This window comes from Pseudorasbora parva, chromosome 23 (assembly GCF_024679245.1).
Source record: "Pseudorasbora parva isolate DD20220531a chromosome 23, ASM2467924v1, whole genome shotgun sequence".
In the NCBI taxonomy this organism is placed as follows: domain Eukaryota; kingdom Metazoa; phylum Chordata; class Actinopteri; order Cypriniformes; family Gobionidae; genus Pseudorasbora; species Pseudorasbora parva.
The window spans coordinates 6247959-6274545 of NC_090194.1; the positions used below are offsets into that span (position 1 = coordinate 6247959).

Sequence of the window (26587 nt, forward strand, 5' to 3'; positions counted from 1 at the left end):
TTTGCATGGTTCTGAGTCTTTGGATGTACTTCACACAGGTGCTATTTTAAAACTACAGCAATAGAAATTCTGCTGCAGAGACAGCAAGACAGCATCCAAACTGCCATGGAACCTCATAAGCGACCGAATCGGAGCACACTCTATAGGCAGCAAAGATAACGACTTACAGTTGATTTTAATAGATTTGGATGTTTTCATGTTGCTAAGCTACTGGCACAGTACTTAAATAAACATATAGATAATATTGTTTTAATTTAAATTATTATACAAATATTATAACAATAGAATACAATTAATAATAATATTAATAATAATAACAGCAATAATATAATTGTATTTTTATCAACTATTTTATCATTCCATTTTATTATTAATGTGGAATATTCCATTATTATTGTACACATCCAACATTTCTCTTGGTTTGTCCACCATGCGTTTTTCCCCCAGTGCGCAGTGCATTACGGGTTTGCCTTCTCTGTGAAGGACATTTGTGATGCTGCTTTATGTTTATTTGTGCCGCTCTCAGTTCTTTAGTTCATATTCAGCGCTCATGGTCTGGAGAAAGTGTCAAATCGAGGAGGAAATTGCCTGCAGATGTTGGCGAGGTGCATGAGGGAGAGGGTGGGACGGTACGATCAGGCTGGAGGTTATTAGGCCAGGCAGCAGATGACTTTTTCCTGACAGGTGTGAGGGAGATCTGCCCTAGGACAGGCCTCACTCCACTGGTGAAGGAGACATTTTCCCTGTCTGGGCCCTCCTGGCTGTCACACTTCCCTCCTCATTTGTTCCTCTGCTCCTTCATCCTGCCGTACTTTAGGATGACAGCTGGACATCACGCGGATGCTGTGTGAATTAGTCCCTGAATGTCATAAGGTCTGGATCCCGGCGCTCTTAATGGCCTAACCCAGTCAAAGGTGTCGAGATGCATTTCCTTCTCCTCGCTGCTGCGGCTGACAGCAGCGCTGCTGTGTTTTTTCTGCTAAGTGAGGTTAGATTTCACTTGAGTTTAATGTTAAAGGCTTGTGGAAAACAGAGACAGGGTCATGGGGTACATGATTAGCAGTCATGTCATTTATGTCACCCACCCATGTCTGCCATTTATGCGCTCTTAGGTTTAGCTTTAGTTGGGCATTTGAGCTTAAAATTACATAGACAATGAATAGAGAAATAGTGTAATGAAGGATTGGCATCTCCAGTGTGTTGTGTTAACTACATTCATGTTTTAATGGTTGTCATCTGTCTGTTTTTTATCTTACGAAATATATTGTATATTTTTGGACTTATCTTATGAATAAGTGCCAGATTTACAAAACAGGGCAAATTAGCTTGAGAGCACAATTCCAAAAAATCACCAGTGGAAGTGGAAAGTTCTGCGTGTGATCTGCTGATGACGCACAAATTAAAGAATGCAGCCGAATTATTTCCATAATCATCAACGCAATCTGCCTTTTAGCTTTGGTTTAAGGCCCGTTTTTGTATTTTTTAATAAATGGCGCAAACACCAATAAATTGACTTCCGCAAACCTTGCAGGATTCATTTAAACATGCTCCTCCCATAAATGTTGCGTCTGGAAGGGAAACTCCTACAAATGCATATGCAATTATGTCAGCCGCGAAAATAACTTTTTTTATTTATAAATCCCAACAGTAGTTTTTAACGGCAAAAGAGAGTTTGCGCTGGTGCAAGCTGTTTGTAAATCTGACTTTAAATGACTTAAACGGTTGCACAAACACACACACAAACACACACACACACACATATACACTATTGGCCAAAAGTTTGAAATAATTGACAAAAGTATTTAATAAAAAATACAGTAAAAGCAGCAATATGGTGACATAGTTTTACGATTTATATAGAATATAGAATTATAATATAATATAAATTTTTTTTTTTAGCTCATTCTTTTTGGATATCACTGCAAAATGTATAATTTATGAATGTATAAAAATAAATAATGTTTATATTTTTTTCAACATATTTGAATCTTCTTCATTATTCATTAGATTTTTTTTACAAAGGAAATACATTTTATAAAAGCTAAATTTCACATTCAAATGAGTTTTTGAACTCATAATAAATACTAGTTTGTCATAAGAGTATAACTGGAGAATAAAATCCTTTCCTTCTTATTGTTTGAACCTTGAAATGTGATAAAATCATGAACAAGTTAAAATACATGAATAAGTTTTGAAGAATCTACCCAATATCTTGAGAGCAACACTTGCCTCATACCTGTTACAATGTCACCTTGGTGCTCATGTGTCACAGTTGCCGGCTCAGTGTGGCAGAACTCATTCTGTATGGTAGACTTGGAGAAGTGGTTTCAGTCTCACAGTACAAAGCTTCCAGTCTCTCTGTGGCCCAATACTCAAAGCCTCACTCTCAGCAGACAGTACAAGGCACGCCGCCATTTTCTCCTCAGAGCGTCTGACTCTTAGCTCAGTGCTGGCTGCGCCTGTTTTTGCTTCCTCTCTCTCTCTTCATCCTTCCTCTTCTATCATTCTCAACACACACACACGCACGCACGCACGCACGCACACACACACTCCTACTGCAGAGCAGAGAGTGGGAGCTCCAGGCCTTGATTTGCCAACACATTTCCAATGATTAAAACGTAATTAGCGCTAGCGAGCGCCTCCTCCCTGGCTAATTTCACTGCACGCTGTGACAGGCAGGCGGCCGGCGGCGGCGCGGCCCCAGTGGCAGATGGAGAAGCAGGCAGCAGGAGGGGAAAAACCATTTTGCCGCGCCATGGTTTGCATCAGAAAACCATCAGGACGCGCAGCTTTTTCTGTGGGAGGTAGGAGGACAGGGAGAGAGAGAATGAGGGGGGAGGAGGGAGGTGGGGCACATAGCTCTCCATGGCAGCGCATCAAATTGGCACTGTCAGAGCTGACCCTGGCAATGGTTGCCATTCTTCAAGCTGTCCCCCACCGCCACCCACCACAGCCGCAGGCAGAGCGAGAGAGCGACAGGCAGAGAGTGAAAATAGCAAAGGAAAGACGAGGAGGAGGAGGGATGGAGGGAGAGAGAGAGAGAGAGAGAGAAAGAGAGCGTACCAACCTATCGTCAACCTTCCGGACCCCCACTGCCTCTGTAATCAAGCTCAGATCAGTCTCAATTAATTTCAGCGTTCGTTGACAGTGCCAATTACAACACAATGGCAAATAGACCATGAAATGGAACGTCGAACACTTTGCGTCCTGACTTGACATTTGACTGCGGTTTTACATCAATGACTGCTAAATAAGAACAGATCTCTTTATGTGCTGTTTTTAAACATTTTGGAAGCATATTTTCGGAGTGTTTGCTGTGTTTGGCTTATAGCGGTGCTGAATTTAAACCTCACATTTTTCATTGTGTTGGCCCTTCACCAGAGTGTGTCATGCAGTTTGATGTGGGCGCTGAGGTTTTCGTTTCGAGAAGTCTGGTTAAGCTCGGAGCTTCGGACTATGGCAAAAAACGTGGTTAAACGAGCTCGGAGTGCGATTGCTTTCGCTCCTTTATTGTACCGCACTTAAGAGGCCTTTGGGGTTTGACTTCAAATAGGAATGAAATGAAATGAAATGTATTCTGCTTGAAGATATTTTCATATAAATGCTGTTTTTGTCATTGTGTGTGGATGTGCTTGTATTAAAAAAGGTTCGTTTCCATTTTAGCGGAAAACCAGCCAGCCAGGGACTTTGATTCCAGTCCAGACTTTCAAGAAACCATGAAATTGTTTAAAGAGTGCTGGGTTGACGTTTCATCTTGTAAAAAGAATTTGGTGATGTATCAAAGAGCTTGTCCCTTGTTATATAGCCATGGGACAAACCACAAAACATCGAAAGCTCTCTCAAAATGCCATTTCCTTTCTATTGATATTTGGGGAAGGAAATAAAAATTGAGAGCATAATGGACCATGATTTCATACTTTTCCTGCTTCACCATTAATGTAAAATATGTCAACTCATTTTTGATTTCATGAGGATGTTCAGGATGTTTATCTCCCATGCTGCACTGCTGCAGCACAGACTGCATGAACACAGCAGGGGTAGACAGGATCTGTTACAGTCTTGGTCTCATTCGGAGGCCTAATCAGCTCTTCTTCCTTCGCCGTATCTGAGGAGTGTGTGTCTAACTAAAGCAGATGGCTCTACTGTTCCACTGAGGCCATTGGCTGTTTTAATAAGCTTAACATGCTATATTGATCTGCAGCCAAGATCAATTGGCGAAGTGTTTGGATTTGAAATTAACACCACACCAGAAAAAAAGCAAGAAAATGCTGAGATGGATTCCCAAGTTAATCCATCCAATATGACTGTAATACCAAGTATTTTAGAGGAATTAAATATGTTGGACTGACCATCATTATGCCAATCTCTTCATATTTACGATTGTCAGCATACTTTACTGTTGTTTTCTTAACTTCAATCTGTTCGAATGTGCTGCTTCATTCAACAGTCAACATTTGGGATGTTTTTAACCCAAGGGCTGGGTAAATATAGGACAGAAGTTTAGAACACAAATTGGGCTGTTGATTTAACCCAGCATAGTTTCATTTTTACTGTAATACTAGATTTTTTATTTTTTTATTTTTTTATTTTTTGCTTTACTTCATACATGTATTAATGTCTACGAATTAAATTAAATCCTCTAAACTTTAAAATAATCAACACAACTACTAGCTTGCAAGATCATTCCTTTATTTTACAGTATAGCATATGTTATATAGTTTTTAATACATATTGCCAACATTTAAGCTCATTTAACAAATATTACAAATAAAAATTTAACATTTAAAAGTAATTTCCATCGTAACGGCTCTGGATCTCGTGTGGAGCTTGTATCATGTTCAGCAGGGGAGCTTCTGACTTTAGACCGTCGCCCTGTTTCACATGTAGCTGAAAACTGGGTAACACAAAAACTACCCAAACACTGGGTTGTTACATCTGACCCAGGATCTGGGTTACACAAAAACTACCCAAACTGGTAGCTGTCAACTAGCACGTATGTTCTGCCCCTGCGTGTGAAGGAGATAACTGTCTATTTAAGCAGATATATTCATCTATATTCGTCATTCAAAAAGTTAAAGCGAGACTAAAACTGCAGGTAAACAAACCATAATGAATATCAATAACGCTGATCACATTCTTTATTTCACTCCACTCATGGTATGATGAAAATATTTGCGCAGTGTTGCTCTGGTAAGATGACGTAAAATTATAACAGCCTTCCGTCTGTTCATTTTTGACTTACTTGCTCGCTTTGACTGCTCTAATCTCGTTCACTGACTGGTTTGCTTAGCTGAACAGCCAATCAGAGTTCTGTTTCTCACCGACAGTCTGATGGCGATTCTACGTTAAAATGGGCCCAAAAAAAACCTGACAGCATCCAACTAGATGCGACGGTGCGGTACACACACACACACACAAAAACTAAAGCTTATATTGTTGCCTGAAGAAATTATGTTGTTATTACATTATATTATAATAAATTACTATAATACAATATTCATTTCATATCATAATTGCTTACACTTTTATTATGTGAAATGATGGAGAGAAAAAGCAAGGAATAGGAAAAAACTCGAAACTGCATCTCCCACATGAGCACTACAGCCCAATATTTCCTTAGCGCTATGACTCGACTCAGACGCTCTTGTATACTTTGAATCACGAGATTCAACAGATCTTACGTAATTGTTTTTTTTGTTTGGTTTTTATTTGTGAAAAGTGCAGCTTCTCGCTTTTAAGGACAAACAAGCTGCCTGCCCTTACCTGTCAGATCTCATCTTACTTTCTCCGTTACTTTTACTCTCCCACTATAAAGGTATTTCCATCTGGGCCCACCCCCACCGACCCTTTCTCAATCTCTTCTCTCATTGCCAGCACAGAAATTTACATACCTCTATTCTTGGAAAGAAGGAGCAAGGGAGAGAGAAAGAATAATGACAGCAATTTCTTCACTTTCTACACTCGTTGGCTTGCGAGAGAGTATCGTTTAACGGCACCTGTGTTAGCGACAGGCACGCGGATGAGAAGCGAAAGAGAGCAGTTGATTAAATCATCAAGTCGCGGCGCAGAAAGTCAATTCTGCTCACCGTCTACAATGATATCCTTTTATCCTGACGTAATGAGCTATGGCACTTTTGCATTGGGTAATGCGATGAGTTCTATTAGCGCGTTCCATTTGCTTCACAAGCAAGGGCGAGTCATTTCGTTCCTCTCACATCTCCGCAATCAAAGCGGTAGGCTGGGCACGGGGAGCACTGACGGGGCGATGGAGATGCCGGCGGTGTTTTTTATGGATCACAACACACTGGAAAAAAAATACATTTTGCTCATTATTTTAACTCTTCAGGAACTTTGCCTGTGCCAAATGAAGGGGAGCCCCAGGCCTTTGGAAGGCTTTGTGTAGTCACACATGTTAAATCGACCAATGCGGCCAAGTTCATGGAAGGACGGGAAGAGTATGGGTTATATTTCAAAAACCTCAATAATATAATACTGATTGTGTTTCATAGCATTTTTACTGTAATGCTAACAGTGTTATCATACTGGCACACACAGGAGCAGTAGGTTATTAACATCTGTGTGTGTGTTTATTGGCTATGTATAATACATGAGCCCCGTATGTCTTGAATCCCATTGGAATGGGGCTGTAAATTGGATGCTGCTCAGCAGGCCCTGTATCAGGTCAGACGGGAGAGACTTGTGCCAGAAAATCTGTCCATTCCTCTCACTTTCTATCCTTAGCTCTCAGTCCTTGCAGGAAAACGGCTCCCAGAACTGTCAGTCATTCAGGGCTGCCACAAGGTTTATGCTCCGCTGGGTGTAATTGGCCCTGGAGACCTTAAGCCCCGCCCCTAGCAGGCCTTCATTAGGGAGTCCAAGCTCAAACCCTGAACGCATCTCTCCCAGCCAAGTCATCTGTGTGCTGCTAGCTAATTAGCAGATAAAGAATTAAGCGGAGCTTGAAATTGAAATTGGATGGAAAGGCTTAAATTCAGCATTTTAATATAATTCTATGTTTATTAACTATGTTTTTCATTGGTTTATTTTACATGAAGACCTCACTACCCTCTGCTTTTGTTATTTAATTTTGTAATGAGTAATGTCTGAAATATTCACACTGGAAAACTGTTCTTTCTGTTTGACGTAGGATCACTACTAGTCTTTTTATGGTCATGTATGCACGGCAAAGTTTTGGGATTGACAACTGGCGGTTCTTTTTAATTCATCAAAAACGACTTTTTTGGCACTTTTCCACTGCATGGTACAGCTCGGTACGGCTCACTTTTGAGGGGGTTTTACATTTTTCAGTACCACCTCCACCGAATTGTAAATACCCAGCGCCACTGGATTTGCAACAGAAGACACCAAACGCATGCCGTATCATTTGTTAGCTTTTTTTAAAACAACTTGCTCGACTGTTTCACACAACTTGAAAAAATAAATGGCTGTGTCAGTTGACGGGTGTGGCGGCAGAACTATAATAATCAGTCTATGATCCCACCCACTTTGAAGCGGTACTGACTGCTGTGGAATAGCAAACCGAGCCAAAGTAAAGCAAGCCGAGTTGTACCACACAGTGTATTAACTGGTTCTTTTTAGAAAAAGATCAAAAAGATATAGTGAGTCAGAAAACAAATGACTCTTATGATTAACTGCTTTTTTAGTAAATCAAAAAAATACACCATGATCATTATGACACTAATGAGCCAGTTCTTGTTAATGAAATACAGTGTGACCTGTGTAGCCCAATTCTGAAAATAACTCTTACGAACTGATACATTTTAGTGAAGCAGAATCATATGTGACTCATGCTGGCCATGATGCGTGCAATGAGCACATTTTCAAAAAAATAATTATTGTTATTTTAACGTTCATGTATGTATGATTTGTTTGAACCGTACAAACAATCATAACTTTTTTCCATGATACCACAATTTAGATTTTGAGCTATGTGTATATACATACGTGCAGAGGCAAAAGAACGGTACTACTTTCAGAAAATGTACAAATAAAGATACTTTTAAACGTTGAACTTTTTTGTAGAGATTTTACTTCAAAATCGTAATTTTTCACTTTTTTTGCCTGTAGCTCGAAAATTATCCCTTGCGCATCTCGGCTCCTTTTGCCAGCACGGATCACATATGCTGAATTCAGAACCGCATACTACTCGTACTGTTTTACCACGACCTTCTGTGGCAGAAATAGTAGGATTATAGTCTGTGATAAGCTATAGCTTGCGGCTCTGAATTCAGCAACTCAGTGCAACCAGTGTAGTCAGATTCATTAACAAATTACTATTATAAGCCAGTTTTTTTAATGAATATTTCAAGAGCAGTTCTGAATCAATCTGAAACAGAAATATACCCAATGGATTCAGAATCTAATTGAATCAGGAAGTTTTAAGTATCCAACCCTAAACATAAATGGCAACAATTAAACCCTTTTATTATTGGCTGTTTTTGACCAAGTAATCAGTTTGTTGAATTTCTGGAATTGGTTGTTTTTTTATTGTAAACAATCAAAGGCTGTGTACAGAACAAGCTGAAGCACTCAGCAGAGGAGTGACAGCTGTATTTAGCTGCAGTGAGTCTATGGCCTATGAGACGTGAAGAAAGTTGGACTGGTGTCTGGGGAGAAAAAGCCCTGCTGTTGGTAATAGGCAGATGTAATGAGGCCTGGCCACTGAGAGAGATAAGAACAGCCTTTTCCTGCTTAGACTTTTATTACTCTGCTGATGAGCTGTGCAGTGCAAGACTGCCGAAATCAGATTTCCACTTCATAATGGATTTATATTTAAAAGCAAAAAAAAAGGGTTTCAGCTCTGTCACATTTAGTAGATTCCGCACTGTTCTAAATGTCGCCTTTATTTTTGTCTTACAGTGTGATAGTGAGAGTGACCAAGAAGACAAGGTAGGACCATGCCTTATTATTTCTCTTATTACAGAGCTTACAACACCAGCAATGAAACTGAAATCTCTGTATATTATATTAAATGTATTTTTAACATTAACTGTAGGAATTCTTAATGTTGAAATGTTTTTGATATAGTACAGTAATGTGCAACGACAACTACAAAGCCCCGTTATAATAGCAAATGCATCATTGGAGATCTTGTTTCTAGTCCTGTGTTTCAGGTGGCAGATCACGGTCTGCTCTCCTATTGGTAGATGTTGCGTCGTATCACGTCGTTTGTTACGTTGCCTCTGTTCACTGTTACTTTTGTCTGCCAGAATCCGCCAAATCTTTCTTGAAAATAAATTATCTCTGATCGCTTTGGTTGGTTTTATATATACTGACAAATTTTACTTTACTTTATTAATTTTACTTTATTTTTTAAATCTATATATATATATATATATATATATATATATATATATATATATATATATATATATATATATATATATATATATATATATATATATATATATATAATATTTCGATTTGAAAATAAAGTAACATTTGTCAGTGATGTCACTGTAATTAATGTACTGAATTGTGTTTTTCATAACTTCCTTCAGTATATGCAGAGCTTGTTAGTAGCAGTTTTAGTGCCAGTATTGGTTTGATTAATACCATTTTACATCATATAGCACTTCTAAAATCATCTTTATTCGTTTTTAATCAAACTTGAATCAATGAGAATCCAATATTAGACTCTACTTAAAAGTGTGTTTCTGTTTAATTAGAATTACCATCTCGTTAATGACTGTGAGAAGACCTTAATTAACTCCGCATTAATTATGAATGACTAAATGGTGTGCGAAATTCGAAAAGAACCATTACGAGCTTCACAAGTTACATTTTACACATATTAACGTGTAACAATTCCTACAGATTTATTTAAGATATAACCCACAAGACACAGTATGATGGTGAAGATTATATTTGTTAATAATTATAACCGAATCAGGCTATTATTTAAATAATGAATGTAATTTAACACTAGGCTCTAGGCTAACTTTGATGCAAGCTACAAAAAGCTTTACAAGACACATCGCATCACTTATTTACTGTCTGCTGAACATCGGAACGATTACATGAAAGCGTTGTTTGGTTCACTCTTTTTTCCTCATTTGTTGTTTTAAACCAGTGGTGGTTTGATGACGACGAGTTGAATTAGCCACGTCAGTCAAAGCCCTTTTGTTGTGGCACGGCAGAGATGTGCGGCGTAAGACATTAATCGCTGTTTTGCTCGCTGCGTTCCTGCTTCTCATTATTGCTCTAATGATTTTCACAATGTCATGTCATTCTCTCTGCCTTTGATTAATTACGTGTCAAAACAATGGAAGGGTTTATTAGGTAAACAAAGAAACGAGAGCGTTCTCTTTCAGACGCACACACATTCGGAAACACTTCAGAAGGATCTCTTTCTGTCAATAGCTCTTAAAATGTGTTTACAAAACCGTCAGCATGTTGAGCTGCATTAGCAATAAGCGACAGATCAGTGTTTTTTTCCCATGCTTTCCTCTTTGGGAATGAAATCAGTAGCTCTTTCTTTGTGGGCAATAGCAGTTACAGTAAAGTATATCTTCAGCAGCTGCAGGGGAAGACGACTTGTCACATTAATGGGTCAGTTCTATTCATCCACAGACAAACTGTCTCTTTTTATTCTCCTCCGGCCCAAATCAGGAAATGAAAAAAGACACTCTGGAGAAATCACTTTCTGACTGCAAGAATGATACGAACGTTCTCCCTTTTCCCTTCAATGACATGCAATTTCACTCTCCTTAACTTGGCTATAAACATGCCCCACAGGAAGTGAAGTCATAATTGCATTTCCTGTGACACAGGTCTTTGTACAGTGACCACTCCATCAACGATTTAATCAAACCTCCAAGTAATTTATCATTATTCCTGAATGAAACTACACCCTTAATAATAAAGGTGCCAGGAAGAGCCAAAAATGGAGTTTCACAGTAATGCCACAGAAGAACCATATTTTTGGTTCCCCAAAGAACCGTTTTGTGAAAGGTTCTTTTAAGAACCATTTCTTTCTAACCATTTTATAGTTTAAAGGACCTTTTTACACTACAAATTCTATTGTGCAATGGAAAGGTTCTTTGGATATTAAAACGTCTTCATGGAACCATACACCCTGCCAAAGGACCATTTAAAGGTCCCATTCTTCGTGTGTTTTAGAAGCTTTGATTATGTTTACAGTGTGCACTATAACATGAGTTCATGTTTCGCGTGTAAAAAACACAGTATTTTTCACACAATTGACTTATCTGTACAGCGCTGTTTCCTCTGTCCTAAAAACGGCCTGATGATTTCCTTGTTCTATGAAGTCCCTCCTTCAGAAATACGTAATGAGTTCTGATTGGGCCAGCGCTTCCCGTGCTGTGATTGGACAGCAGCTTAGCGCACTTTGCCCAGAAAGGTCCCGCCTCTTACCATAACGGGGAGATGCAAACGCTGAATGCGCGCTCTTCTCCACGAGGGACAGCAACGAGACCACGCCCCCTATTTTGCGTGTTCCTGTGGGCGGAGGGTTAGTCAACAAACGGTTCTAGTGACGTCATTACATCCCTGCACTTCCTGCTGTAGTCCAAACCGGCCGTTCGCTGTAGGTTTTGAAAGGGAACTTCTGTTAAATAAAATATCTCGCTTGGCATTGAACTTTGAGCTTTATAATTTTACAGGTATTATTTATGCTCTAACAGCAACATTACACACTAACTAAAGTTTGAAAGATGGAATCGCGAAGAACAGGACCTTTAAGAACCTTTCATTTTAAAAGCGGACGTATTTAATAATTTATCAAATATTATTTTTAATATTATGTAAACTTTTTATAAATGCATGTGATCAAATTAAAGAATAGTTTCATAAATAAATAATACAGTATTTAATAAACAAAAATCTAATATATACATTATTCATTTATATATTATTTATTATTGTTTATAACTGTTATTTATAATTATTTTAACTTTTAACTTTATATATATATATATATATATATATATATATATAATTTTAATATTTATTATTTTATTATTTATATTATTATTTATAAAATGTACTTATAAAATATTAAAATATTTATAACTAGCTAAAGTAAAATATTTATAACTAGCTTCTAGTTAAAAGCTTACTGTAACATTGATTTCTTTCTTTTGTTTACATGCAGGTTTGATTAATTAGTGTAACTGACGGATTGGTGCTTTATTAAGTTTAATTATAAAATAATTTTGTTAACATTAAATGCTAATGTTTCTCTGTGAATTAAAGTGATCATGAAAGTGCATTTTTAATGTTAATGGGAAGCAGTATGTGTGTGTGGACGAGAGTGTTTAATGGCCTTTTGACGTCTCGTTTGTGTTAGCTGGAGCAGAGCGAGAGATTTATTAAATGGTTCTGCCTGTACACTGTTCATCATGCGGGCCTGGCCCGGTCCAACTGGAACCCGGCCCTAGTCCTGCTGTCTGCCCTCTCCAGCGCTCCGGCTCTCTGTCTCTCTCGCTCCCTCTCTCTCCCTCTCCTCTCTCTCTCTCTCTCTCTCTCTCTCTCTCTCTCTCTCTCTCTCTCTCTCTCTCTCTCTCTCTCTCTCTCTCTCAGCATGACATTGGCAGCATGCAGACCGAACAGGGTCCAGAATGCTCTGAATGAATTTGGCTGGCCTTGGAAACTGTGGCTAGCCTCCACCTTCCAAGCTTTTGGGTCCCTGGTTGCCCCCGTTACTTTGGTTCTCTCTCTCTCTCTCTCTCTCTCTCTCTCTCCTCTCTCTCTCTCTCTCTCTCTCTCTCTCCTCTCTCTCTCTCTCTCTCTCTCTCTCTCTCTCTCTCTCTCTCTCTCTCTCTCTCTCTCTCTCTCTCTCTCTCTCTCTCTCTCTCTCTCTCTCCTTTCCTCTGTGTGCCAGGATCTTGTTCTCGCCTCTCCCCCCACAACCTGCTCACCCCACCAAACCCCAGGCCCCCGCCCCCTGCCCTGATTTGTGTGCACAAGAAGTGTCTGTTATTAGAGAGAGCAGGTAGGACCCTGTCTTCTCATTACCAGCCGCTCAAGGGGGATTATTATGTCTTCTGTGGCTGGCAGAGAGAGAGAGAGAGATTCTACCGCCTGACGGGCTGTTTGATGTTTCGCCGCTGCCTGGATCCAATAACGTTCCCTTTTCATGGCGCAGTTAACGCTAACAGGTCTGCGCCATCTGAGAGCGTTTAAAGACCGTTGAGGCTCAAGTGAATCTGTACTGACTTTAGCCAGCAACAAATCAGCACATGTGCTCAGGCTTAGTGCCTCTCTACCCTCAGAATCCCTCTTTATGTCTGGGCCGTGGTGCAATGGCTTGCACATGTGCTCTTGACATATAAGCCACTGAAGGTTGCAGGTTTGAGCCTGACAAGCATCACATAATTGTTTTTTCTCCTATTTTCCTGTCTAACTTTACTGATCTGTACAATTAAAGACCTCGAGAAAAACTAGATTTGTACACTTCAGAACTCTAGAGGAAGGCCCTGTTCAGACAGGAAGGCCCTTCACACAACGTAAGTCCCACCTCTCCATTCATTCAATTGGATGTGAAATATGGTAACGTCTGTCACTTTTCTGCTCAGAGTTGATTATTTAGTTATTTTTAGTTTAGAACATGCCTACAAAAATGCGAGGTCCAACAGGCAGCTAAAACGCTAGGCGCACAAGGGGTGTAAACAGCCAATAGAAAACTATTTCAAAAAAGGCGCCTCTCACTGACATTCTGTCTGATCGGGTCTAAGGCTTTTTTTCCTGCTGTGCAGTCAGGAACAATCGTAAAGTAATAATGCATTTTGTTTGTGTGTCAGGAAGGGCATCAGTGTAAAACGTGCCAAATCATACCTGAAGCAGACCCTGAAAATGATCGGAAATAATGTTAGGAAGATGATGATTTACTTTTGTTCTTAACATTTGAATCTCAAAAAATTTGAGATCCACGAATGTATCAGCTGATAAAAGTATTTATTTTCACTGTATCGGCCATTGGCCAATTGTTTAAAAACAGCCGACGATCAGGGCATGAACATCAGAAGGTACGTTGAAAGATACAGTAAAACAGACTGAAATCTATATCATATCTCATGTAATCAGTGTTTCAACCGTGGAAAGATGTTAATAAAACAGCTTAACATTGCATTGACCTCAGAAAAATCATCCACTGTTCACAGTTTGTTAGTGAGCTATAAAAACTCAAAAACTATTATAAATATAACCTTATATGTGCAACTTGTATATAATAACTTTGTTGTTAGTAGAAACCAATATTATAGTGGACCGAATGAGAGGGTTCTCAGTATAGTTTGCAGCATTTTTTGGGAGATTTTTTTTCCATGAGAAAAACCAAACTTTTGGTATTATGCATCAGCTGATATCATTCTAAATAATAAGAAATTGGTACTGGCTGAGAAATATAGTGCCGGTGCATCTCTACATAAAATATAGATGCATGAATAGATGTGTAGATATATTTCTATATTTTACAAAAAGAAACTTGACCAAAACATTATTTTGCTACAAAACTTGCAACAAATTGGAAATAGTGCAGCTATAGATTCATGAGCACATATACTGGAAAATGATGGCATACAATGCAAAACATTACTGATTACATCACAGAAAGCCCAACGTTTAAGCTTGCAACGCATTAAATGGATGTACAAGATCAATGAATGTAAGATTTTTTTGTAACAAACAAGTCTCATCATGTTATTATGAATTATTATCAAACCTGCTGTCTTGAACTACGAATAATGCTTGTAAACCACATCATAGTCACAGTTTAAGCATTAATATCCTGAAGCTCTGTGTAATGCAAAAAAAATCATTAAATACTTTACTGAAACCATGGCGAGCACAAAGAGTGCTGAAAATGGTTTTATGTGTACTAATCAATTATCAGCCCATTACCTTTAAGAGGTAGCTGGAGATGACAAATCACACAAGCATGGACAGATTAATCTTAAGTACCTTTAAAGTGTCCCACCTTTGGCTCTAAATGAACATCCTCTTGCGTTTTAATGCACTTGATGAGGCCTTAAAAGGGAAAATAAGAGGACCTTTATCACTGAACTCTTTGAACACCCCTCACCCACTCGCTCTTTTCATGGGCCCTTCATTACTTCTTGCATATTTTCTCCCCATCTGTGTGTGGCCAAGGGCAGAGGACACCATTTGAAAGCAGTTGCAGATTTATTAATATCTCTGCGTCAGAGAAGTGCTATAATTTCACGCACTCGCTTCTCATTTGAGACCTTCGCTAACTGTTGCTTTAGAAAATGTTGCTTTCACAAACCAGATTGAACCTGAACCTGATTCACCAACTGTTCACTAACAATAACTATCCTATTCAAATCAATCAGATAAGTTATGTCAAAAGTAATGTAAAAATAATTAAAAAGTGATGTAATAGATTATGTTTGGAACTTTAATTTCCATTATATAATTTATATTCAATAATGGACTACAATTTGTAAGTAATAGGGTCCTATCATACACCGCCGCACTCTGACGCAGTTATCATGGGCGTGCTGGTCTGAAAACCAGGTGTGTTCAGGCAGATTGTTGGTTTATTAGATTTGGGTGGCATAACGGGACAAGCTGATAGCGCAAACCTCTCAAAGTTGTTTCAAATCAAAATAAGCAGTTAGGTAGGTTCAATAAGTTAAAGAAAAGCGGGCGGTGGATAAACACGTCTCTACCCCATGCTCGCCGAACCAGACCGTTCAGGCACATTGTTGGCACATTGCTATTTCAAGGCAACTAAAATCACAGTTTTTTTGTTGTTATTTAAAGGGTGCTTTAGTAAGATACTAAGGCGGGTGCACAATGTGCATACACTCGCTTATTACACACCCAGGGACACGCAACAGCACACAAACATTTTTAAATATTAAAATAAAAGCATTCCTCTCTGGAGAAGCGTTCTTTCAAGTCTTTCCGCTCACAAAATCCGCCATGTAAATAGCGAATCTGCAATGGTGCCAACACAACTGGCTTTTAAAGGGAATGAGAGATTTGAGTCTACTTGGTTTATTGCACATTATGGCTAAAACACACCCATGACTCATTAAAAGAATAAGTTCACTCCTTTTGCACCATACGCCTGATGCGCCAACTCTTTTGTGGACGTGAGCCGTGCTCTTTAGATCATGCTCTCTGTAAAATAGGGCCCTAAGTGCTGTCATTGGTACTGACTTCAGTACCATTTAAAAAAATAAATAAAAATTCAGAATCTGTTAGTTGAGATTACGAACAAGCCTCTGTGTGTGTGAGATAGCAGTATTGGTATATTTAAAAGCGTACCTTTTGAGGTTGAAATCGGCTTGTTTTTCAAAGATTCTAGCTTGCAGTAGGGAAGCGTGGCTACTTATTTATGCAGCGCTCTGGACGGCTTTAGGATATCAGGACGCCGCATAGATTATCGCAGACGAGCTGAACCGTGGCAGTTACACCGAAAATGTTTTGAAGTAAGACAAGCCAGATGCTTATGAACAAGTGCCTACTGATTCTAAAGACGATCTGAGCGATGATGAAAGCGGCATAATAAGACTGAATAATATCCCTAATCTACAACTGAGCAAAGAGGAAGAATGTATCGGACTGGTGTCGGACGAGTTAGACTAAGATATCAGAGGCTATATCGATAGTAACATTTGATGGGGATAAAGACGTAAAATCCGTAACTTTGACTGTAAATGCTACACAAGGAGAAAAGAGAACTCTGCATGGGAGACAGTCCTGTAGCCAGAAGCTTTGTCCAGATATTATGTACAACATACAGATGGATTCTTTTAGCCTGACAAGCCAGACCCACATCAAGATGTTTGGTCTGGAAACTCACCATCAATCTGAGGGGCTTGATAAAAGGTTGTCTTTCTCCCTCTGCACGGCGTGCACACAATTGGATAGCGCTACAACAAACCAGAGCAACGTGAAGCGGAGCTCGTTGACAGATCAAACATTCGCCGTATCCGGTCGTCAAAACTCAGAACACATCTTCCCTTCATAAGAGTGACTTCAGTGCTGTTCTTTGTTCTTTTCTCAGAGAAAAGCTAAACTCCAAGTCTTCCAGAGTCGCGGTCAAAGCTGATTCAAAAGACCGCCGTTCGCCTGCTTCTGTGTTTACTAGAAGCACGCAAGCACAACTCGGCTGTCATTATGTTAAGCCCCGCCCACCGACTCTATACACGATGTGATTGGCCCGACCAGAGTTTGGCGTTTACAGCTCAGAAGTGTATTGAGAGTTGCTAGACGACACTCGCGGTGGATTAGATTTGCTGCCGCTAGGGTGTGTCTAGATTTCTAGGCTAGGATTCTTTAGCTGTGGAAAAAGAGTAGCAAGACACACACTATAAACTTCAGACATGGTTACATCCACAAAGAAGACCCCGACAAACAGAAAGTGTTCTCGAACGACTTATTTCATTGGTGGCAACGAGATCTGCTAGAATACTTTTCTGTTTCTTATGGGGTGAGTTTACATAAACATCAAAGTTTGTCGTTTTGTGTTCATTCTAAGAACATGTACACATTATCTCATGTTTCGACCTTCCCATACCTATTTTTATTAACTGTCATTTTAATCTTAATTGTTAGCATCGAATCACTTGCCAAAAACTTGTTATATATTACTAAAATGGGCTTTTAGATGTTAGCGTCTGCTATCCTTTATTATTAATATGCGGTTCGATTTTTCCCGTTGTGTCTGTCGTTGCTATGCAACCATGCAGCTTTACAGGGGGTATGGCTTATCTAAATGAGATGTAAACGAGCCCTATTGTAACTCCCAGCAGGTGAGAACAGGTGAGAACTGCAAAACTTTGGAGGCTGTTTTCTCCTGTTTTAATTTTTTTAAATGCGTACATTAAAATGTCCACAACTTCTCCAAATATAATCCGATTTCCATGTGTTACACATCGTTGGAAAGCTTGGAGACTACACTTTCAGAATCTGCGAATAACTCAAAATGCCCCAGAACCGACTTGTGTCCCTACTTTCAGTGATTGGTCACATATATGAATATATTATATTAGGGATCGACTGATAGATGCCTGTGTTCAAACGCTCACGTGTGTATCTGTGTAAGCACTCGGTGAAGACAGATGATAATCAAAGATGTCTATTTATTAGGGCTGTCCTCGACTAAGGATTTAGACAATCGAATCACAATTGTCGAATCTCTCTATGGTCGACTGATAGTCGAATCATCTATGTGTGTGTGAATGGGTTGGGAGGGGCACGACACTGTCAGCAGAAGGGTAAAACTATTTTTATTTTCCTTTACACACTGCACACAGCAACAACTTTTAATAAAGCGACCAAAACTGCCTGCCAACTGACACACGAACTGACAATGGCTTTCTTATTTAGGTTTAAATAGCCTAAAAGGTAATGTGGTGGATAAACATTAATAAACCGTTTTCTCATAACATGTTCAAGCTGCGATCGAAATACAGAACATCATACAAATATATAAAATAACATTTTGATAAATAAACCTAAAAAAAATACCTGCCTAGAGAGGAAAAGAACACTTTGAGTGCGTTTACATGCACGTTTTGAAGCCGATTGTGCCTTAAGCGGGTGAAGACGTACGCGAAGCTCAGCCCCGCGCGCCTCAGGATCTCACACCGCCACCTGACGCGCACATTATATACACGCGAGCTCAATTTTGAATTGACTGACAGATGAGCTGCACGAAAGCGCTCTGTGGTGCAGCGGGATTTTAAACAACTTCCTGAGTGGCCGCGGACAGGCGCTGAATGCTGCCGCCGGTGTGTGTACACTCAATGAACGTGTTCTAATTTTAAAGGCGCGGTGCGAAGCTCAGCGCCCTTAAGGGGGTCGCACACCGATGCTCAGCTCAGCGCCGCGACACGTCTTTAAAATATTGAGCACCCCCATATTGCCAAAATGGTATGATCCTCGTTTCATAACACCCGCGAAGATTCGACCGTGAGATCGGTGGTCGAATCAGGCTCCGCATATCGATGCATCGAATCTTCGACTATTCGGGGTCACCCCTACTATTTACAACATGTTTTTGAAGCGTTGATCATTGTAGCTAATCACAGACATGTGTGTTGAGCGCATGAACACAATGGCCAATCAGAGGTGTTTAAGAATCTATATATTGGGAAATGCTGGTATTATCACATTTTGGTCGGTACCCATGACAACACTAGTATGTAATCTATCCAGCACTACCCTTATGCATAGTATGTATCCTGACTTTTTTTTTCTCTGTCTTTTTCCACTTCATCCGCCTCTTCTCTCTTCGTCTTCTGACGATGTTTGCCCTGAGGCGGTTGGAGGAGGAGGAGGAGAGGCACATTAGTTTCTCCATCACTCAGCTGGAGCACTGGAACATAAAACGTTTTTTTTATCTCCTCGCCACACTTCCGCACGGTGAAACGGGGCGGGTAATAAAGCTTCGCGAGCGAGTTGTCAACGGTAAAAGATTATGTTTTTTGCCCTCCCTGCATCTGAAAAAGGAGGGAGGACGGAGTGGGGAGCGAGCAGAGGGGTGTTTACAGGCTTGAGTGGGCGCTCGCGAGGCCGGGAAAGAGGCTGATTGCTGTAGAGTGGCCTGTCAGCCCGTGATTTGTCACGTACTTCATCATCTCCGTCACTCCGCGAAGCGTTGTCATAGCTAACGTATCGCCCCGCGTTTGTACCGGGCCGTGTAGGAAATTTGTATTTACTTTGGGGTTGGGGGCGAGGGGAGTGAGGAAGCGGTGGGGGGTGTGGTGTAATTTGTTCCTCGTGGATAATGTGACCCTGAGTGGAGCCGGATCATGGGTTAGTTGAAGTGATATTTTCCGGTAATGGTAGTCGTACATCACAGCTGTCAGACAGAGTTAGGAGGCATGCACATAACAGCTCCATTTCAGCCACTGCAAGCATCTGGGATTATTTTCCATAACCAAGTATGACATGACCGCTCTGCGGAGTGCATTAAATTTTTACTGGCTTTTCTTCCTTCGCTCCTTCTATCCCTCCCTCTCTCTGCTCCCCGGTCGGGTCAGCAGCGTTTCCCCCGAGCCGACCGGGGGGCTCCAGTCTGGCAGGGTGATTGATGCTCGGGAGACACGGCGTCCCTCACCGCTGTGGCGCTGACACGTCTCCTTTAAAGCTGCTCGACTACAGTCCTGCTGCGACACCCCCTCTTGCTTTTATTTCTAATTACGTGTTTATTTCTTTAATTTCTCTCTTATGGTTGCCGGCTATTTTGATCCTTGTTATTTCCAGGCAAGGTCAGCGTCATAAATGCCAGAGCTGTGGGAGACAGATCACGTGTCTGTGGAAGGCTAATCGCCGGGATCCTGGGGGCGGGTGGGCAGGCAGTGCTCATTACAGGGGCCTACCGCCAAAATTATGAGACGACCTTACAGCCCCTCAGACTTGCCAAGACAGCAGAAGGATTTAGAGGGAGAGAGAGCGGGGTGATGCATGCTGCTTGATGGATGGACAGGTCAGCAGGCTATGCAGTCACACACCACCCCCTCACCCCTGGCCGTCCCTCTCATTCCCGTCTGCCGCAGCAGTGCATTGTGGGAGAAAGAGTGCAGCCCTCTTATTGTGCTGGTTGATTGACACCAATTAAACAGAACCTCTTTGTGTTTGAGAAAAGCCTTGTATGGGAACTCACAGCAAATGTATTTTATTACTGCAAATGTATATATATATATATATTATAAACTATAAAAACATTACTTTGCAGAAATAAAATTATATTTAAACTTATTTAAAATTTAACAATTTAAAATAACTAAAACTGAAATAAACATTTTGAAATCTATATAGACATAGTTTTGAATAAAATAAAAATGATACAACATAAACATTAAATAAATTCCACATGAAAATAAAAAAATCTATTAATAAATAATCTCAGTGATACTAAAATAATAAATATGTAATTATTTTTTACAGCTTGTAAAACATTCTAAATGTACACTTTTCTTAATCGTGTATTCTTTAATCGTAATCTGTATATTGATATTCCGCAGAAACTACATCACAGCATTCATAAACATATTTTGTATATTCCACATAGCAATTATTATAATATCACTATACATTATTCTTTATAGAAAAAACTCAACAGTTTGTTTGTGTTATTACAGTGTAAATGGTGACTTGCAGATATTGTTTGTGCTGAGAATAAGCAGAGAAGGATCCAAGTGCCCTTAGGCAGTCAGTAATGACCCCGACCGACCCTTACCTGCTAACACACACTCACACACACATTTAAACACTCTCTCCTCCATCTCCCCTAGCAGGCAGAGCCTCATTCTGTCATGGTGTATATCTAGGCGCTAACGCTTGCCTCTAACATGTGGACAACGATCAACTTGTTAGTGTGGATTCAGCATCTTTCTTTTCCCTAGGCCATGGTGAAGCTTGCTGATGCCTCCAGATTCCTCACACACACACACACCCCTGACGGCTCTTTAGTCCCCGAGGAGGGCTCAGTATGGTGGGAGGTTGAGTGGTTAGGGTTTGTTTCCAGGTCCGAGACTAACGCTGTGTGCGCTTGCCATTAGGGACACAACCTCGAGCAGGGGCCCTATGAACAAAATACTCTATTTTTTGGCCCTGCACACTCCTGTCTGACCTCTTATGGATCAGGATGGACAGTAGCCCTGCTAGGACAGCGCAGGTGAGGCGGGGCACCATAGACCTTTTCCATCCTGCTTTATCCCTGTCTCAAATACTTTAATGCATCTAGTCAGGCACTTGGAGAATGAAAAAGGGTCAAGATCATTCTTGGTTAGTTGTGCAGAAATCCACTCAGTGAAAAGGCATGAATTGCTTTTTTTTTCTCTCAGCAAACACTATTATTTCCAGCACAGCATAGAAAGGCTGGATGGAATAAAAGAAAGGTTAACCTGGAGAAATAGTTCAGTGACTTCTAGATTTTAAGTTTCATGTTGACTTCCAACCCAAGGCATAAGATATTTTACACTTTCCATTATCAGACCTTCCCAAGAGCCCTCGACCTCAGCATTCATTTGCACAAGCCAATAAAAGGTAATAATGTACCTGTGTGAGTCAGACAAGGTTGCCAAGTCCTTGAAATAGAATTGAAGGGAAACATCCCTTGTGAATTTTTATACAGTGGCAAAGCTTTAGATGAAAATGATTCGATCAGTGTTGCAATCTACAAACAACATCAAGCAAGCTATTCAGACCATAGTCGGTAAACAAAGGCAGATTGATTATTTTAGAGGTATATTATGACTGTGAAGGTTTTGGGGGGCATTATATTACATGAATCATTCTAATATCCTAATCTGGTGGTCAGTTAATGTCAGTTATTAACAATGCTCAGTTATTAACAATGATGCATTTTTTTGCTGAATAAAAGTATTAATTGCTTTCTTTAAAAAAAACTAAACTTTTAAATGGTAACTTATTGCAGTTTAAAAAAAAATAAGCGGCACAAATGATTTTAATATCTATAATCAGCATATTAGCTGATATGTATCAGCAAAATTCAGCTTTGCATCACAGGAATAAATTACACTAAACAGTTATTTTGAATTGTAATAATGTTTCTCAATAGGGCTGTTTTACTCTATTTTTGAATCAAATAAATTCAGCTTAAGATACTTTGTTTAAAAACATAATATTCTACATAATTTCCCACCCAGTCTCAGCCTCAGACGTCATGCCCTTGGACCGCAGACTGAACGTCTGATGCTTACGGCACATTATCTGGAAATACTTTATCTGATTGGTTAAATTCTACAGGATGTCCGTGAGACGTGTGTATTGCTTCCGCCTAGAAACAAATGCCGTAGTTTTCCCTCGTAGAAGAACGCAGTCTTGAATACAACCGTGACAATAAGTGCTTACCACGATCAACTAAACGCTGCACTTTCAAGTTCCATTGTTGTAGTAAACTTGAGTCATTTATAGATGCACGCCAGTCTGTTATTGCGGGAACATTGGCTTTAAAAAAAAGTACGCCTTTAAATGTTACGTGGAACAAAACAAACAGCGATTGGTTACATGTCAGTCAGACTTCCTCTTGGGCGGACCAATGAAAGCTGCGATAGAGTCCAGACCTGTCTGAACGTCTGGCTACCCAAGACTATTCCCGCCTAACTCCTTCTGTAGTCTGGTGACGGGTCTATGTGTGACTTGTGAGCCTGTACCTGTAAAGTGTTCTAGAATATTCCATTCCATTTGAGACTGGTAGGTGTGTGACACGTCTCACCTGGTCTACGATGTCCCTATCTGCACTCGTGAATATGAATGTGAGCAGGTTGACTGTTATCTAGTTTAAATATTATATGTGTTCAGACCTTGAGTTCAAATCCACATCTCCTAACAGACTTTTTCCTCAAACATGGAACAGTAGAACATGGAAAGTCTCAGACATTGTTATGCAGGGTTTTATTTATCTCTTTACCCTTGGTTATGTCTCTTACATGGTCTCCTCCGCAGGCTGAGTGCTGTTTCCAGACAGTCCAAGGTTAAACTGAGGCTGTATGTATGGCAGATGTCTGTCAAGCCCTTCACAGCTATACAGACCCTACGACACACACACAATCACTCACATACACACACAAGAATTCGGGCAGAATTCATGTTCATGGATGTGCTAATTAATAAGTTTTATTAGTGTTACTGTAGTATAAAGCAGGGCAGGGCAGAGAGCCTGGAAAATTTTACGTTGCTGTTTTTATATTACGCTTGTATGCCGCAGTCGGTTGCTGACGCTCCTTTCTCTTTGTTGTTTATGCATATCTTATGATTACACTAAAGTTGTTTAACAAATGCCTCCTTCATCCCTGAACTTAAATGATTTCATTCTAATGAAATAGCTGCAAATGCTGAATTACTACTCATGTAGGTCACTTCATCTGACGAACTAAAATTGTAGGGGAACACTGCTCTGTTTCACTTGTGTTTCACAAAACAATCTACTCTACATCCTACTAAAGTACATTTCTGTGCGTTCGCTCATATGACGTCATTGACCGGCGACGCAATGACACGGGACGTTACTCTGGTCAAAATTGTTGATTTAAACACTGTCGAAAAAATGTGGGATAATGCAAATACACAAGTCAAAAAATATATAACATTGTTCTAGTGGTTTGGGATATTTTAAGCCAAAAATTCTGCCTTTTAAGGGGAACGTGTAATCCAAGTTTATACATTTCTTTTTTTTTTCATTGCAATGAGCATGTTTTTGTTTGTTTGTTTTTTAAGTAATTATTTTATTGTGTTATATTTTATAAGCCTTTATTTGCATAAATTTTATTGTATTTGGTCATTTGTTTATATTTATATTCATTTATATTTACTTATTTATTTTTATTTTATTAAAGTCTCCTGGGTGATGGTGTATATTACACAGTTATGTACTGGTATAATTATTATTATTATTATTAACTTAAACTAAAACTATCAAAACATATTTGTTAATTGAAATAAAGCTGAAATAAAATTAAAATATGAATATCAACTACACAAAATTAACAAATGTTGCCTTGATTTTAGTTGAAAGTTAAAGCACTAACATGATTAATGAGAAATAAATAAATACTAAATCTGAAATAAAAATAAACAAAACATAAATAGCATTTGTTAAATTATAAAATTACAAAAAAATATAATGAAATGACTAATTCAACTATATTCAACATGAAAAAAACCTAATTTGAAATATGATTAAAATATTGTATGTACTCAATAATAAAATTACAAATAGAGAATAGGTTGATAGCGTATGATATCTGTTTGTCAGTAGAAACTTGATATTGGTGTTGTCCTCTCTAATATTTCCCCAGAGCATTTTCTGTGCCTACGGATTTAAAGAAAATGACCCTAATGACAAGTGTGCCGGCATATACGCTGAGCACACCGTGCAGATGCATCTTTAGTTTCCCGTCCCAAGTGCTCACTAACACGCTTGTTACCACAGAATAATTGGAGGGTGTTCAGCTTTGCAAAAACAGGTCAGGTCAGGAAAATCGTGTCCGTCTATGTCCTGATTAACCCCAGGAGGATGATCGACAAAAGAGCTCGGCCTGTTGTGCGCGAGGCTCCAATTATGTGTACAAGACATCGTCGGCCTGAGGGAAATTAAATGGAGTCCCCCAGCTGGATGTGCAACCGAGGCCTCATGGGAGACATTTCGTCTCTTATTAAAACAGCCCCATTGTCTAGGCTTAACGGTCCAGAGTGTCAAGCTGCAAATATGTAAATATAATGCCCATAAGGACTTTGGCTTACACACGTGTGTGTGTGTGTGTGTGTGTGTGTGTGTGTGTGTGTGTGTGTGTGTGTGTGTGTGTGTGTGTGTGTGTGTGTGTGTGTGTGTGTGTGTGTGTGTGTGTGTGTGTGTGTGTGTGTGTGTGTGTGTGTGTGTGTGTGTTCATCCACACCCTACGACATATGTGACAGCCAGTATTGACTGGGAATAATGAGGCTGCCCTGTTGATGTCCTGCATTGTGACTGAAGCTCATTTCTGTGTGGACGTCTTGACAGCAGCATGATGCAATGGTTGTGGTATTCTCTTCACTGTCTCTCTGCTGTTATCAGGCCCTATTTAAACACCTCAGCAATGGTCCCTCGGGCTCTGAGAGCAGGACAGCCATTGATTGCGTCCAGTCTCTCTAAGTGAGGTTGTAAACAGCTCCGACTCAGGACAGATCACCGACACTAAGTGGTCCTCTAGAGAGAAATGAAGATTAATGAACCTCAGAGGATGGTTAGTTTGTTGTTGTTTTTTGCTCTCTTTTTTTTTTTGTTAGAAACTAATGATTCACTCTAGGTTATTTAAACTGAATGTCACATTAGCGCACAGACAGTTTATTTAAAGTCTAATGTAAATATAATGTTTAACAAATAGCACTGCTTTGAGGTAGCTTAAGATTCCAGAGCTAATCAGGAATTAGCCTAATTGAGAGACAATAGAGTATTAAAATTTATGTCAATAAGATAAGATAAAAACAAGATACAAGATACCCTTTCAAAGGGGGGTATCTTTCATCACCCTTTCCAAGTGAAAGGGTACCCTTTCACGTGAGGTCACCATTGGTCGGGTGAGTCGGGTGGGCTTGTGCTACCACCCCAACACACACACACGCACACACACACACACACACACACACACACACACACACACACACACCGCCCCACCCCCCATGGATATACCTGTGCCCCACTCTGGACAGAAGGAGACAAACTTGATAATGGCATGTCATTTTCTCACTCAAACCACTTCCGCCTGCCACTTCTGCTACTGATTGCTTTTAGAGTAAAATGCTGCCCATAACTGCTGGTCTAGGATCTGTTTTCTTCATAGTAATAGCATATTATTACCAAAAAAACAGTTGCCAAATGATCTAGTGCATATTGTTTTTGTGCTCGTCAAATGATTCCGTTTACAATGTTTTCGCTTTAGTGAGCGATGTAGCCAATCACAGACATGTTTATTAATTTCTTGAATTCAATGGCCAATCACGTGTTAAAGTTAGAATCCACACACTACTCAAGGTTTTGTCCAGTGCTCAGTTCTGTACTCGTGCAAATCCTCTCAAAAAATGTGTAGACAGCCTATGCAAATAAGAGATTCACTGTGTAATC

At 39.8% G+C, this 26587-nt stretch overlaps 1 protein-coding gene across 4 annotated transcripts in view; it reads left to right on the forward strand.

Annotated features, from left to right (window-relative positions):
* Positions 1-26587, forward strand: part of auts2a (activator of transcription and developmental regulator AUTS2 a) — a 381444-nt gene that overhangs the window by 242688 nt on the left and 112169 nt on the right. For all 4 annotated transcript variants that reach the window (XM_067434082.1, XM_067434083.1, XM_067434084.1 and 1 more), the window contains one exon: positions 8881-8910. In XM_067434082.1, the coding sequence (XP_067290183.1) occupies positions 8881-8910 (30 nt within the window). The remainder of the gene's footprint in view (positions 1-8880; positions 8911-26587) is intronic.